General features: G+C 42.4%; 1 protein-coding gene across 5 annotated transcripts in view; it reads left to right on the plus strand.

The window, feature by feature from the left end:
- The first annotated feature begins 695 nt into the window (after nt 1-695).
- LOC109904762 (calpain-9-like) overlaps nt 696-16,277 on the plus strand; it is a 37,278-nt gene continuing 21,696 nt past the window's right edge. Inside the window, exons 1-3 of one of the 5 annotated variants that reach the window (XR_004203088.1) lie at nt 696-1,346; nt 8,377-8,446; nt 9,649-9,767. Coding sequence is in view for 4 of the 5 variants with exons in the window: in XM_031790448.1 (XP_031646308.1) it covers nt 1,149-1,346; nt 8,377-8,446; nt 9,649-9,767 (387 nt within the window). In the remaining variant the exon portion in view is untranslated. Of the gene's footprint in view, nt 1,347-6,823; nt 6,996-7,578; nt 8,264-8,376; nt 8,447-9,648; nt 9,768-16,277 lie in introns of those variants that run through there. The other 4 variants (XM_031790448.1, XM_031790449.1, XM_031790450.1 and 1 more) reach the window with 4 other exon arrangements.

Genomic DNA, 16,277 nt, shown 5'->3' on the forward strand with positions numbered 1-16,277 from the left:
CCTATTCTGGTTCAGCTGACTTGAGTTTTCTGTATGAGGTGAGTTAGTGTGACAGCAGTGGTCTAGCCCAGGCTGGGCCCAGCAGACATAATACACAGGTACTCCTCTCTGTTTCTCTTTCCACTAAAAAAGCAAATGCAACACAGGGTCTGTATACGTTCAACCCAGCGAGATAGCTTTACAGGTCACTGTATTGAGTCATCTGAAATTCAACATCTGAATTTGAACCAAATTTGAACTGTTATTTTACCCGTACCAAATGTATTTCTCTTCTCATTTCATAAACCCCCTATCACCTGCTCCATGCATTCCCCCCCGTGTGGTGCTGACTGTGATGCTATAGGGTACATGATCAGTTCCTGCATATAGGCCTATAGATGAACATAGGCTATAGTAATATATGGAAAGAAAAAACGGTCTAGACTTATTCGTAGGCATATATCTCTCCTTTTCCATTTTAGGCTAGTAACATTTGCGGATTATATCACTTTTCCTGCTTTGTTGTCTCTTGGCATTTGTAGTGCTTCAAAATTGTTATGGGCCTCAACTGCACTTCCCTTTCGCCCATCTAGTAGAGACAGACTGCCCTCTATAGTGACAACATTTAGTAGCCTACTATCGATTGCAGTCGGGCACTGCGAAGAGGCGCTCACATCACAGACCCCACATGACTGGCTTGATGGAGAGGACCGTTGTAACTAAATACAGGCAATGTGTGGAAGAATAATTGTGAAATAATGTGTTTTAAAGGAAGAAGAGTAAAATGTGTGTGTGTGAGAAAGCAAGACCTTGACGTTTTAATAAACAGCGGTTGTAGGCCATCACACATTTAATCGACATGGGATTAACTAACCACGGAAAATGATGCAAATGGACGATAAACAATAGAGTTCTAAGTAAGATCCTGATACCATGTCATTACCCCAACTCCAGCTGACTAACTTCCCGGAGGCTCTGCATACCTCACCCAGATGGTTCGAGTAAGTGGGTGGGTAAGCCTATGCGTGTATTTAAGAACTGGATTTGTTTGTTGCACAATTCCCCAAAACGGAGCTACGACGAACAAATCGAGATAGGAATGTTGGTTCAATCTGACTTTATTCGCTAGGCCTATTATTTTCAAATTCATCTAAATTTTAGCATTGAAAATGGAGGCTCAGCAGGTCACACCTGGATCCATTGCCAACCCGGTAAAATTTGGGGGCCAGGACTATGTAGCTCTCCTAGATGCGTGCGTTAAATCCGGTTCGCTGTTCTCTGACCCAACCTTCGCCCCGGACCAGAGCTCCATCGGTATGCCTACCGACCCAGACCCCAAAAAGGAGATCGAGTGGCTGCGACCCAAGGTAGGCTACCGTCCTATCGGCGTTTACATGATAGCCAGTCATATAGTCATGCTCAAAAACGTACTTCTACATTGCAATAGTCCAGCTTTTTACTCGTGATAGTCATGCTCATTTTATGGATATCTGTAGCCTATGTTATAATTTTTTATGTTGACATTATGAATTGCGTTTGAGGATATGAGTAAGTCTAGGTAGTTCAAGGCAGAGTTCAAAGTTAGGTGTTGCTCTTGGACAGATGTAGGTTACACCTGAACTGACTCACTGTCTGTGTTGCCAGGTTAAGCAAACATTTCTAGTCCAATTACCACTCAAAACCCACCCACAAGGGCAGAAAAATAGCCCAAATTTGTTTTCCAGCAGCAAGAGATAAGTCATCACATCTATCCAATAGGTGTCTTCATAATGACAATCTAAATACATATGGTCAATTTGCTTTACCTTGTTCTTTGCCTTTCTCCCTTTGTTATTGGTTCATCACACCAAATTATTTAATGATTTAATCTGAACTATAGAAGTGATTCAGAGTGAATGATAAAGAGGTATGTTTTTTTCCAGAAAACATTCTTCTGAAATGGTGTTAACACAATGTTAATCAAGTCACATTGCTCTAAAATAATCGTATTCCTTTAAACGGGAGTATACAAATCTAAAATCCCCAACAGTTATTTTATTTCATAATAAATGTCAATTAATGTGTGGTTGCAGCCTGATGTCCCAGTCATCCATCCTCTCTCTGGAGCACGATGGAAAGAAAAGAGAGAGGAGATCCATCAGGAGTCCAAGTACATCAAGATAGTGTATTCTACTATTAATCAATCTATCACTACTATAATTTGATAGTCTGTCATGGATTTAGAGATAAGTACTCACCAAAACAGCAGTGCTGGTTTGATAGTAGCCCTCCATAGAGGATGGGGTGATCCCCATACAAGTTGCTGCTGCAATTCCTCATATGTTGCTCTACAGAGAGTAGAACAACAGACAAGAGCGATAATGAGGGATGAGTTTGAGAAACGGGGGAAATTAGACTTTAACGACAGATGACTGAAGGAAGCGTCTCTGTGTGTAGACTCACAAATAACGCTTAGAAAAGTTGCTCACCCTGCTTTTTTTCTTGTGTTCAGCAAACTCCCTGCCCGTATCCAGAGCACTCTCCTCCTGCTGTGAACTGCCACTCTGTCTGTTCTTTTTTGTTCCACCGATCCAAACTATTCACATCAAATGTAACTATTTACAGTCTGTTTCCTCTCTTCTTTTAGAGAAGAGGGTTGTCTCCATTTTACCTCAGCCTGTTGTGCTGAGTAGATGTCAGCGGTGAACAATGAGAGCATCCTTGCTGACGTTCCTTTTGCATGTGGGCTCAGACTCTCATGATGTTCTCAAGACATCTTTCCTGCATTCTGTTTCTCAGCTTGTTTATTTTTATTTTTTTATCAATGCCATCTGGGAGAAGGCACGTTCAACAGCAGCATTGCTGAATGGCAAAGAAAGCACGGCGAGAGCAAAATGTCCACGTTCCTGTAAATCTTTCTCCCCCGCTGCATCAGTGTGTCTAACTTAACCTCTAACCTTTCTATTTTACTGCCTCCTTTGTTGGTCTATTATTGAGTGTGGATCACTCCACTGTTGGTCTCCTTTTGAAGAGAGGGAAGAAGGAGAGAGCATCTAGACGTGGCTTGACGCCATTGAGCACAATGCTCAGGATGAGAGAGACTCGAGTGCCTCCAGTTGTTTGATGCAATATCTTCAGAGGGCTTCAACAACATTGATGGTGGTATATATGTCTTCATATTCCATATTCCATACTTCATATTCCAAGAGTCGCTGGGTGGTATTGGAGAACCATGTATATGTCTGTGACACCATACAGTGCATTCGGAAAGTATTCAGACCTCTTGACTTTTTCCACATTTTGTTACGTTACACTTATTCTCAAATGGATTAATGTTTTTCCTCATCAATCTACACACAGTACCCCATAATGACAAAGCAAAAACAGGTTTTTAGAAATGTGCGGTAGAGAGAGAGTCCAAAACAGCAGGTCCGGGACAAGGTAGCACGTCCAGTGAACAGGTCAGGGTTCCATAGCTGCAGGCAGAAACTGGAGCAGCAGCACGACCAGGTGGACTGGGGACAGCAAGGAGTCATCAGGCCAGTTATTCCTGAGGCATGGTCCTAGGGCTCAGGTCCTCTGAGAAAAGAGAGAGAATTAGAGGGGGCATACTTAAATTCACACAGGACACCGGATGAGACAGGAGAAATACTCAAGATAACAGACTGACCCTAGCCCCACGACACACAAACTATTGCAGCATAAATACTGGAGGCTGAGACCGGAGCAGTCGGGAGACACTGTGGCCCTGTCCGACGATACCACCAGACAGGGCCAAACAGGCAGGATATAACTCCACTGTCATGACGTGGCCCTTTCTGGGTATAAAGCGGGGCATTCCCCTCTTTCTCCCTCCTACACCCAGATTCTGTTATCTCAGGTCGTAAATTCCTGGAGGAGACTCTCTCCTCCTGGCCATGCAGTATAGAGAGAGAGTTTCACAGTAGAACAAATGGATTTCTTCTACATCACAGAACTTGAGAACTGAACAATATCCATGTTTTGGAGAATGTGTAAACGGTCAGTGGAGAAGCCAGCTATGACCCGGTACATTTTATTTCATGTTTGTGACCTCATGAAAGACAATATACAATATATCATAACTATGTTTATACAGGTGCCTATTGATCCCGACAGAATAAGAGCAAATCTTAGATACTAATTACTAGTCTACAGCTACAAATTGTTAACCTGGGATGCGAAGACTGACAACCGCCGAAACATCTATTCTATAAGAACATTTCTGAATGGTACTCTGAAGTGCTTTTTGTCTTTCCCGCCATTCTCAGTCCACACCCACTTCCCTTTGTCTACCAAGCCGTCATATCGGTTTAGCCCACTAGGGAACCTCTGCTATCATTTCCTTGTAACCATATCTATTGTTTGTTTGTTTATGCATTTCTGTGATTATTTAGTTAGTAAATAAATGATTAAGACAATTGATGCATGGATGATTCATAGGCTGGGTTCGTGCAGATAACCAACAATTTACGACGTTTGGAATGAGACTAACGTGAGGTAAAGAATAATTCATTCATTAGCAGTCTAATTGATCAGATATTAAAATATGTTTAGAGTTATATTAGTAAAATTATAACTTTATAATCTGAAGATTTTCCTTGGTGCCCTTACTTCCTAGTTAATTACATTTACATGATTAGTTTAATCACATAATAATAATTACAGAGAATTGATTTGATAAAATAAGTCTTCACTTTAATGATGCCAAAGACACGACACCACCCACTTTGCCAAAGCACAGCCCCCACACCACTAGAGGGATATCTTCAACCACCTACCTACTACCCTGAGAGGAGGCTGAGTATAGCCCACGAAGATCTCCCCCATGGCACGAACCAGAGGGGGGCGCCAACCCAGACATGAAGATCACGTCAGTGACTTAACCCACTCCGGTGACGCATGGAAGAGCACTAGTAAGCCAGTGACTCAGCCCCTGTAATAGGGTTAGAGGCAGAGAATCCCAGTGGAGAGAGGGGAACCGGCCAGGCAGACAGCAAAGGTGGTTCGATGCTCCAGTGCCTTTCTGCTCACCTTCACACCCCTGGGCCAAACTACACTCAATCATAGGACCTACTGAAGTCTTCAATAAAGACTTAAAGGTCGAGACCGAGTCTGCGTCTCTCACATTGATAGGCAAACCATTCCATAAAAATGGAGCTCTATAGGAGAAAGCCCTGCCTCCAGCTGTTTGCTAGGAGATTCTAGGGACAGTAAGGAGGCCTACATCTTGTGACCGTAGCGTACTTGTAGGTATGTACGGCAGGACCAAATCAGAAAGATGGGTAGGAGCAAGCCCATGTAATGTTTTGTAGGTTAGCAGTAAAACCTTGAAATCAGCCCATGCCTTAACAGGAAGCCAGTGTAGAGAGGCTTGCACTAGAGTAATATGATACCTTTTTTGGTTCTAGTCAAGATTCTAGCAGCCGTGTTTAGCACTAACTGAAGTTTATTGAGCAACTGGTATAGAAGGGCCCGATGACAAATAATGGGACAAATTTCCCAAATACAGGTGTGCCAAGCTTGTAGCGTCATACCCAAGAAGACTCAAGGCTGTAATCGCTGCCAAAGGTGCTTCAACAAAGTACTGAGTAATATATATGCAAATGTGGTATTGTGTGTAGATTGATGAGGGGGGAAAACGATTTCATCATTTTGAGAATAAGGCAGTAATGTAAAAAAAATGTGGAAAAAGTCAAGGGGTCTGAATACTTTCCGAATGCACAGTATATTCAACATTTTGTGGAAGAACATTCACTGCTTTGGAGGCACAGAAGCTCCAATTGTGCTTATGATTTGAGAAAGTTTCTTGCTGTGGTATCTTATCACCCCACACAGTTGCCTCTTGGTTGTGACATCAGTACATTCATCAATAATTAACAAGTAAGATTCATTCCCAATGTCCTTTCTTAGTTATCCATGCGCCGCAGGCCCTATAGCTTCATTTATGAGCACTGTGCATTTTGTTCTGATTCGTATCTTTGTAATGTCTTCAACAACATCTCCGGTGATCTACAGTTGCAATGCTGGAGTGGCATGCAATATCTGCAGCCATCTGTAACTCTGATCGTTTAACTGTGTTATTCTCTCTTACAAATATATACTGAACAAAAATATATAAATGTAAAGTGTTGGTCCCATGTTTCATGAGGTGAAATAAAAGATTCCAGAAATTGTTCATACACACAAAAAGCTTATTTCTCTCAAATTTGTTTATATCCCTGTTGGTGAGCATTTCTTCTTTGCCAAGATAATCCATTCACATGACAGGTGTGGCATATCAAGAAGCTGATTAAACAGTGTGATCATTACACAGGTGCACCTTGTGCAGGGGACAATAAAAGGACACTCTAAAATGTGCTGTTTTGTCACACAACACAATACCACAGATGTCTCATGTTTTGAGGGAGCGTCCAATTGGCATGCTGACTGCAGGAACATCCACCAGAGCTGTTGCCAGGGATTTGAATGTTAATTTCTCTATTAGCTGTCTCCAATGTTGTTTTAGAGAATTTGGCAGTACCTCCAACCGACCTGGCAACTGCAGACCACGTGTTACCACAACAGTCCAGGACCTCCACATCTGGCTTCTTCATCATCTGAGACCAGCCACTTGGACGGCTGATGAAACTGAGGAGGACATTCTGTCTGTAATAAAGCACTTTTATGGGGGAAAACTAATTCTGATTGGCTGGGCCTGGATCCCCAGTAGGTGGGCCTTGCTCCCAAGTGGGAGGGCCTATCCCCTTCAGGCCCACCCATGACGCCCCTGTCAGTAGTGAAATCCATAGATTATTAAAGCCTAATGGATTTATTTACTTGCATGATTCAATTATATGAACTGTAACTCAGTAAATTTTTTGAAATGGTTGAGTTTCTATGTTTGTTCATTATAGTTCCTGTGTCAAACAATGGTCTTGCATTTAAAAAAATGGAGCAGCATTTCTCTTGTTTCTCCGTTTGTGCATGAGAAAAAGATCGGCGTCATGGACTCACATTTCTGATTTGCAATGCCTACAGTAAGCTTTTCTGTCATCTCCTGGGATGCACTTAATCCATTCCGTTATACCTGTTCTCTTTCCCAGTCTTTGCAATATTTCCTCCCATATTTTGCCCAATTTATCTGTCATTCAGACAGTAGAATCGTGTCTAGCCAGTAAACTAGCGTGTGAAATCTGTTCCTCTGGCCTCACCTCTGCGCCACTGTGCATCGCACTCTCAACTGAATTCAGCTTTCTGGACAATGTTAGCTAGCTAGCTACATAACCAGAGAGAAAGCACATTGTTCGAATCTCTCTCCCTCTCTCTCTCTGAAACGGTTGTATTATTAATGATCAGTTTCTCTCCCTTGCTGTGTTGGCTGTAATGATTGGTATGGCTGGGGGTGGTTAGGTTGCCAATAATGAGACCAAGAATCCTTTTGAGGGAGAAGTATGTAGTTATCTAGTGCTGTTCGTTGTTAAATTTCACATCACCTGCCACGATGTGCGTTCTCCTCTCACTGACGTGACTCAGCTGCTCAACAGTACTACATACACACCCCTCCGGCCTGCCCCTCCCTTCCAATGACTGTATATGAAGCTCCCTCCACGCCACCACCACTCACTCACTCAGCAACAGCCTCACTGCATGATAGTGAAATTAATAGCTCATTTAAAATAAAAAAAATATGCGATGGCAGCCGCAGCCCTTGCAAAAAAAGATAGCCGTTTTGGAACTGCAGTCGACTGGTATTTTGGACGCAGTAATTGTAGAATAACTGCAGTGTCCTGCCTTTATACCGCACTCTAAACTGCAAAGTTACTGCAGTCAAATAAACGTTATTTTGGACGTAGTATTTGCAGCATACAGCAGTTATACAGCACAGTATTTGTAGCATACTGAAGTTATACTGCACTCTGACCGCAATCTTTTTTCGTAAGGTATTTAGAATAGCCAAAAAACCTGCAACCCGTGACATTTTCACCCACGACATGGTTTTCAAAGTAGCCCAATTTGCTAGAAAACCGCGAACATGGCAACGCGGCTCACTGTCAGGTGAGGTCTAGTTTTGAGAAATATAGATCGATCTGATGGAGCATGTTCAGAGAGAAGATGGAACTGACAGAACGGACAGAGCATGTTGAGAGAAAAGAAAGAGAACTTACAGACCACACTCTGAGTCTGAGCCAAACAGCTGGACAGGATATCTCTAACAGCAGAACAGAGATGGAATGACGAGATAACAACCTGTGTGATGCAGTTTAAATCATTAACATTGCCTTGTCATCGTCCAGTCAACTGTTAGGTGAACGAAATGAGTGTTGTATTGGTTTCACATTCCCTCAGACTAAAGGGCAATATGTGCTGTGGGGTAAACTGTAGTCTTGAACTCTGCCCCTTGTCTCTCTCTCTCTGCAGGAGATCAGTGCCAATGCTGTGTTTGTGGAGGACACGACCTGTACCACCGATATCTGCCAGGGCCAGCTGGGTAAGTGTGTGCTGTTTTAAACATCATAGGATGGAGTATCATTTAAGTAACAGTAGACAATCAACTCCAACTCACAGTTTTCCTGTATAACCAGATTGCCCTCACCTCTCCAAACCTATTCTCCTGGGAATAGGGTTGAGAGATCCTTTTTCTTTCCTCTACATGGACACACAGGGCAGCTGTTTACTGTTAGAAAGGTGTGTGTGTGTGTGGGGGGGGGTCTTGGGAAATATAGTATTCTTTCTAACAAAGATATCTACATATGTTTCAGGATGTTGTGTATTCCTGGAAATAATCAGAGTTCATGTAAACATAACAATTTTGAAAACATAGTTTGTCCAAAAAAAGTGGTCTCTTGGCACAACTCATTACGGGTATGGGGTAAGTTGAGCATAGGGACGGGGTACGTTGAGCCGCCTTGGGGTAAGTGGGTGTTGGTGTTCTGTGACAGTGGGTGATGGTGCTGGTAGGTCAAAGTTTAATTCATCAAATAAAATAACATTTTGTTGGTCGAGCACACAGTTCAGCAGTTGTTATAGTGGGTGCAACGAAATGTGTTACTAGATCCTAGCATTGCATTAAAATGGTCAAACAAGTACACAACTAATAATTTAAAAAAACGACAAAATATCCAGGAATATATAGATAAAGATATCCCCTGATACTGACCCTTTTCGCCCAGTGTTGGAGTCAACATGGGCCAGCATCTCTGTAGAACACTTTCGACATGTAGAATCCATGCCTGACAAATTCAGGCTGTTCTGAAGGCAAAAGGGGGTGCATCTCAATATTAGGAAGGTGTTCCTAATGTTGGTACACACAGTGTATTTTAAGATGTCAATGCCAAACTTAACATGGTTCATCATGGTGTTGTTGTTGATGACCCTAAAACCTTTCAAGCTGACAGGCCATTACGAAGTCTATTTACCAAGGATTTAAATGGACACGCAAAATCTGATTCCCTGATTTATCAGTAACTCAGGCTCTGCCAACTGGCGATTACCATAATTGCCTGCAGTTGATGTGCTTATAAAGGCTTCCTGGCAGAGAAATGCCCTTGACCTGGTTGGTGCTGCTGCCTGGGGATGGAGTATGGAAGTGACAACCTGGTAGTGTGTTGCCTAACTGTTTGCCAAAACTAACCTAAACCCCATATCATAACAATAGTTAACATGCATATTGCCTCTTTCTTTTTCTAATAGGTGACTGTTGGCTTCTGGCTGCCCTGTCCTGCCTTACCATGCACCCCCATCTCTTTGTCAAAGTGGTACCACCTAATCAGAGCCTGACAGAATCCTATGCTGGCATCTTCCACTTCATGGTAAGACGTGGGGAGGGTTCATGAGCTTGCAGTGTACATGTGTTCTGCATACTCACTTTTTGTGAATGCATTGAGAATGTTCCTTACTATCTTATCAGGGTAGCATGTCTTGTAAAAGAGCGGGAGAAGCAAAGGACTGAAAATAGTAGTAGAGATGGAGAGGTGGAATTAAGGATTCCTTAAGGGAATGGGAGAACAGAGGAGTGTGTTAGCGTGTGTATGATAGAGAGTGTGTGTTATGGGAGGAGGTGGTGTAACTAGATCAGGGTTCCCCAACTGGCGTCCGTCCCGTGGACCGAATTTGGCCAGTGGGTGATTTGTGTTTTTTTAATAGTTGGACATAAGACTATAAAAACTCCAGCAAATCAGCTCCAACTTTTAAAAAGTTTTTGAAATCTGTTCCTAAGTATTCCCAAGCATCATAGAGATTTACAGTGTCTTACAAAAGTATTCCTGATTTTATTTTAATTTATTTAAAAACATATATTTTTAACATTTTTAATACCTTTTATTTAACTAGGCAAGTCAGTTAAGAACACATTCTTATTTTCAATGACGGCCTAGGAACAGTGGGTTAACTGCCTTGTTCAGGGGCAGAATGACAGATTTTCACCTTGTCAGCTCGAGAGATCTAATCTTGCAACCTTACAGTTAACTAGTCCAACACAATAACGACCTGCCTCTCTCTCGTTGCACTCCACAAGGAGACTGCCTGTTACGCGAATGCAGTAAGCCAAGGTAAGTTGCTAGATAGCATTAAACTTATCTTATAAAAAACAATCAATCATAATCACTAGTTAACTACACATGGTTGATATTACTAGATATTATCTAGCGTGTCCTGCGTTGCAAATAATCTGACTGAGCAAACAAGAATACAAAATATCTAAGTATCTGACTGAGCGGAGATAGGCCGAGGCAGGCGCGTAAACATTCACTCAAACAGCACTTTCGTGCGTTTTGCCAGCAGCTCTTCGTTGTGCGTCAGGCATTGTGCTGTTTATGACTTCAAGCCTATCAACTGCAGTGATGAGGCTGGTGTAACCGAAGTGAAATGGCTAGCTAGTTAGTGCGCTAATAGCGTTTCAAACATCACTCGCTCTGAGCCTTGGAGTGGTTGTTTCCCTTGCTCTGCATGGGTAATGCTGCTTCGACTGTGGCTGTTGTCGTCGTGTTGCTGGTTCGAGCCCAGGGAGGAGCGAAGAGAGGGACGGAAGCTATACTGTTACACTGGCAATACTAAAGTGCCTTTAAGAACATCCAATAGTCAAAGGTTAATTAAATACAAATGGTATAGGGGGAAATAGTCCTATAATTCCTATAATAACTACAACCTAAAACTTCTTACCTGGGAATATTGAAGACTCATGTTAAAAGGAACCACCAGCTTTCATATGTTCTCATGTTCTGAGCAAGGAACTGAAACGTTAGTTTTCTTACATAGCACATATTGCACTTTTACTTTCTTCTCTAACACTTTGTTTTTGCATTATTTAAACCAAATTGAACATGTTTCATTATTTACTTGATGCTAAATTGATTTTATTGATGTATTATATTAAGTTAAAATAAGTGTTCATTCAGTATTGTTGTAATTGTCATTATTACAAATAAATAATAAAAAAATTGGCTGATTAATCGGTATCGGCTTTTTTGGTCCTCCAATAATCGGTATTGGCGTTGAAAAATCATAATCGGTCGACTTCTAATACATACACCTGTTCTGAAAAGCCCTAGAGTCTGCACCACCACTAAGCAAGGGGCACCACCACTAAGCAAGGGGCACCACCACTAAGCAAGGGGCACCATGAAGACCAAGGAGCTCTCCAAACAGGTTAGGGACAAAGTTGTAGAGAAGTACAGATCAGGGTAGGGTTATAAAAAAAAATATCAGAAACTTTGAACATCACACAGAACACCATTAAATCCATTATAAAAAAATGGAAAGAATATGGCACCACAACAAACCTGCCAAGAGAGGACCACCCACCAAAACTCACAGACCAGGCAAGGAAGGCATTAATCAGAGAGGCAACAAAGAGACCAAAGATAACCCCGAAGGAGCTGCAAAGCTCCACAGCAGAGATTGGAGTATCTGCCCATAGGACCACTTTAAGCCGTACACTCCATAGAGCTGGGCTTTACGGAAGAGTGGCCAGAAAAAAGCCATTGAATAAAGAAAATAATGATGTTTGTCAAAAGGCATGTGGGAGACTCCCCAAACATATGGAAGAAGGTACTCTGGTCAGATGAGGCTAAAATGGAGCTTTTTGGTCATCAAGGAAAACGCTATGTCTGGCGCAAACCCAACACCACTCATCACTCCAAGAACACTATCCCAGTGAAGCATGATGGTGGCAGCATCATGCTTTGGGGATGTTTTTCATTGGCAGGGACTAGGAAACTTCAGAATTGAAGGAATGATGGATGGTGCTAAATACAGGGAAATTCTTGAGGGAAATCTTTTTCAGTCTTCCAGAGATTTGAGACCGGGACGGAGGTTCAACTTCCAGCAGGGCAATGACCCTAAGCATACTGCTAAAGCAACACTTGAGTAGTTTAAGGGGAAACATTTAAATGGCTTGGAATGACCTAGTCAAAGCCCAGACCTCAATTCAATTGAGAATCTGTGGTATGACTTAAAGATTGCTGTACACCAGCGGAACCCATCCGCCTTAAAGAATGGGCAAAAATCCCAGTGGCTAGATATACCAAGCTTATAGAGACATACCCCAAGAGACTTGCAGCTGTAATTGCTGCAAAAGGTGGCTCTACAAAGTATTGACTTTGGGGGGGGTTGAATAATTGTGCACGCTCAAGTTTTCAGTTTTGTGTCTTATTTCTTGTTTGTTTCATAATAAAAAATATTTTGCATCTTCAAAGTGGTGGCATGTTATGTGAATCAAATCTATTTTAATTCCATATTGTAAGGCAACAAAATAGGAAAAATGCCAATACTTTCGCAAGCCACTGTTTCAACTGTTCTGCCTGCGTCTATGGAACCCTGACCTGTTCACCGGACGTACTACCTGTCCCAGACCTGCTGTTTTCAACTCTCTAGAGACAGCAGGAGTGGTAGAGATACTCTTAATGATCGGCTATGGAAAGCCAACTGACATTTACTCCTGAGGTGCTGACAACTACTGTGATTATTATTATTTGACCATGCTCTGTTATAATTTCCGCCCGGCACAGCCAGAAGAGGATTGGCCACCCCTCAGAGCCTGGTTCCTCTTTATTTTATTTTACCTTTATTTAACTAGGCAAGTCAGGAAAGAACAAATTCTTATTTTCAATGACCTAGGAACAGTGGGTTAACTGCCTGTTCAGGGGCAGAACGACAGATTTGTACCTTGTCAGCTCGGGGATTTGAACTTGTAATCTTCTGGTTACTAGTCCACCACTCTAACCACTAGGCTACCCAGCTGCCCCTCTCTAGGTTTCTTCCTAGGTTTTGGCCTTTCTAGGGAGTTTTTCCGAGCCACCGTGCTTCTACACCTGCATTGCTTGCTGTTTAGGGTTTTAGGCTGGGTTTCTGTACAGCACTTTGAGATATCAGCTGATGGAAGAAGGGCTATATAAATTGATTTGATTTGATTTTGATTTGATATGTGATCGTATACAAATGTAGGCAAGGTTTGAAATAATTATGTTTTAGTCAAATATTATATCTGTTTGGGCTTCTTGTGGTCAATTTGCAGTCTACAAATGATTTGTAATTATGATCTGCTCGATAAAATATCGGCCCGCGGCAGAATCTGGTTGATGATCCCTTCCCTAGGATAACGGACAGTTTTCTTGTACTGCTGTATAATTACCCCACTAGATTTATGACCCCTTGCTCCCCTCTTCACCCTCCCCCCTTTTCGTACCTAACAAGGGTACATAATTACCACAATAACCACACTCACCCCTTAAAACAGCCGAGACTGATTCCAAACAAGACCCCCCCCCCCCCCCCCCCCCCCCCCACACACACACGCTTTCGTACACACACCTCTAACCCACTCTCTATCTCGTCTCTGCACACTTGCCCCTATCGTCATTACCATTAAATAATTTACATTTGCCACAAAGGCATCTTCTCTGGACTAACATCATCACCTGCTCTCTCTAGGGGGGGGGGGGGACTAGGGTTTGGTTTGAATTTTTCCAATGCCCTGCAACCTTGGCCACCCATGTACACTGGGCCCTGGTTAGGGACTATATGTTATTGTATTTTCCTCTGTTAGAGTAGATGGTACGTCCAAACGTGTATCAGATGAATGCTTGCAATATCAATTTGGTATGATAATCCATAACATTGGTCACTGGCCAAAACTGTCATGATCCCTTATTGATGTCACTTGTTGAATTTGCTTACATCCAGTCAGTGAAGATGAAGGGGAGGAGACAGGTTAAACAAGGATCTTTAAGCCTTGAGTCAATTAAGACATGGATAGTGCATGTGTGCCATTAAGAGGGTGAATGGGCCAGACAAAAGATTTAAGTGCCTTTGAATGGGAAATGGTAGTAGGTGCCAGGTTCACCGGTTTGAGTGTGTCAAGAACTGCAACGCTGCTGTGTTTTTCACGCTCAACGTTTTAACGTGTAGCCCGATTATTTTTTTTTACATGATTTATTTTGGTCCACCACCCAACGGGAATCCAGCCAACTTGACACAACTGTGGGAATTATTGGAGTCAACACGTGCCATAATCCCTGTGGAACGCTTTTTACACTTTGTGGAGTCCATGCCCTGGCGAATTGAGGGCATGGACTAATGTTTTAGTCCATGGACTAATGTTTTGTACACTCAGTATATGTTACATGGTTTGTTTAATAAAAAAAAACATGTTACATGGATTCCAAACTCATAATCCTGTGTAAATGATGTTCGTTTAGCCGATGTCATCTGAGAAATAAAACGCCATCCTATAGGCAATTACAAATCCAGAGTGATTGCTTTTGGGGTTGTATGATCATTAAAAATGTCCAGGTTAAAAATATTGATGACTAAATCTGTTACTTGGTTTGTTTAATTAAAAAAAATATGTTATCTGGATTCCAAACTCATAATCATGTAGTTATAATGTTGGTCGACCAAAAACATTAAAACCTCACCGAGATCGTTAGTTATGGCTTAGTGGTTTTCTCTGGTGAGTATGTGTGGGGGGGATACATATGAGTAGACCCGGAGGGGTTATGTTGGGAGTGTAGTACAGACCTGTAGGTAGCTACTACCCTGGGACACACGTATGCACGCACGCGCACACAGCCCAGTGTTTTTCTCCAGCTGATCCCCTTATAGCCATGAGCCTTTAATCTAGACCACACAGTGTCTCTCTTTCTCTCTCTTTCTCTCTCCCCCTCCCCCAAATAACATTTTATTGGTCACATGCACCGAATACAACAGGTGTAGACTTTCCAGTGAAATGCTTACTTACTAGCCCAAATATAAGAGAAATATTTAAACCACAAAAGTTTAAATAGTAACACAATAACAAGGCTATATACAAGGGGTACCAGTACGAAGTCAATGTGCAGGGGGGTATGAGGTACTGTAGTTTAGTTGAGGTAATGCAGTATGTACATGTGGGTAGGGTTAATTGACTAGGCAATCAGGAAATAGTAATACAATAAAAATATTAACGAGGCTATAGACGAGTACCAGTACCGAGCCAATATGCAGGGGGTAGTTGAGGTAATACAGTATGTTCATGTGGGTAAGGTTAAAAGTGACTAGGATATATAATAAACAGAGTAGCAGCTGCGTATGTAAAGTGTGTGTGTGTCACTGTAGTATGTATGAATGTGTGGGTAGAGTATAGTGAGTGTGCATAGAGCCAGTGCAAGGGAGTTATTGCAAAACAATTAATAATAAATGAATGTAAATTGTCCGGGTAGACATTTTATTATCTGTTCACCGCTCTCCATGCGGTAGCAAAGAGAACAGTCTATGACTGGGTGGCTGTAGTCTTTTTAGGGATTTCCTCTGACACCGCCTGGTATAGAGGTCCTGGATGGCAGGGAGTTTGACTACAGTGCCTTGCGGTCAGATGCCGAGCAGTTGCCGTACCAAGCAGTGATGCAGCTATTCAAGATGCTCTCAATGGTGCAGGTGTAGAACTTTTTGAGGATCTGAGGGCCCATGCCAAATCTTTTCAGCCTCCTGAGTATACCACCTCAGTCACCGGCGACGCACAATTGGGCTTTACTTGGCTCATCGTGTTTCCTCCAACACATTTGGTGTTGCTGACTTTCGGGTTAAGCGGGCGTGTGTTAAGAAGTGTGGTTTGGCGGGTCATGTTTCGTAGGACATATGACTTTACCTTTGCCTCTCCCGAGCCCATTGGAGAGTTGCAGCGATGAGACAAGACAGTAATCAACAAAATTGGGGAGAAAAAGGGGGCAATTCTTTTTTTAAATCCTGTAAAAGAAAGAGACACCCCACCGATCTTACTGGACTCTGCTGTTCTGTCCTGCCGATACGTAGAAAAACTTAGCTAGATGCGTCCTTGTTCAGCCATG

This window comes from Oncorhynchus kisutch, linkage group LG15, assembly GCF_002021735.2.
Source record: "Oncorhynchus kisutch isolate 150728-3 linkage group LG15, Okis_V2, whole genome shotgun sequence".
Classification (NCBI taxonomy): domain Eukaryota; kingdom Metazoa; phylum Chordata; class Actinopteri; order Salmoniformes; family Salmonidae; genus Oncorhynchus; species Oncorhynchus kisutch.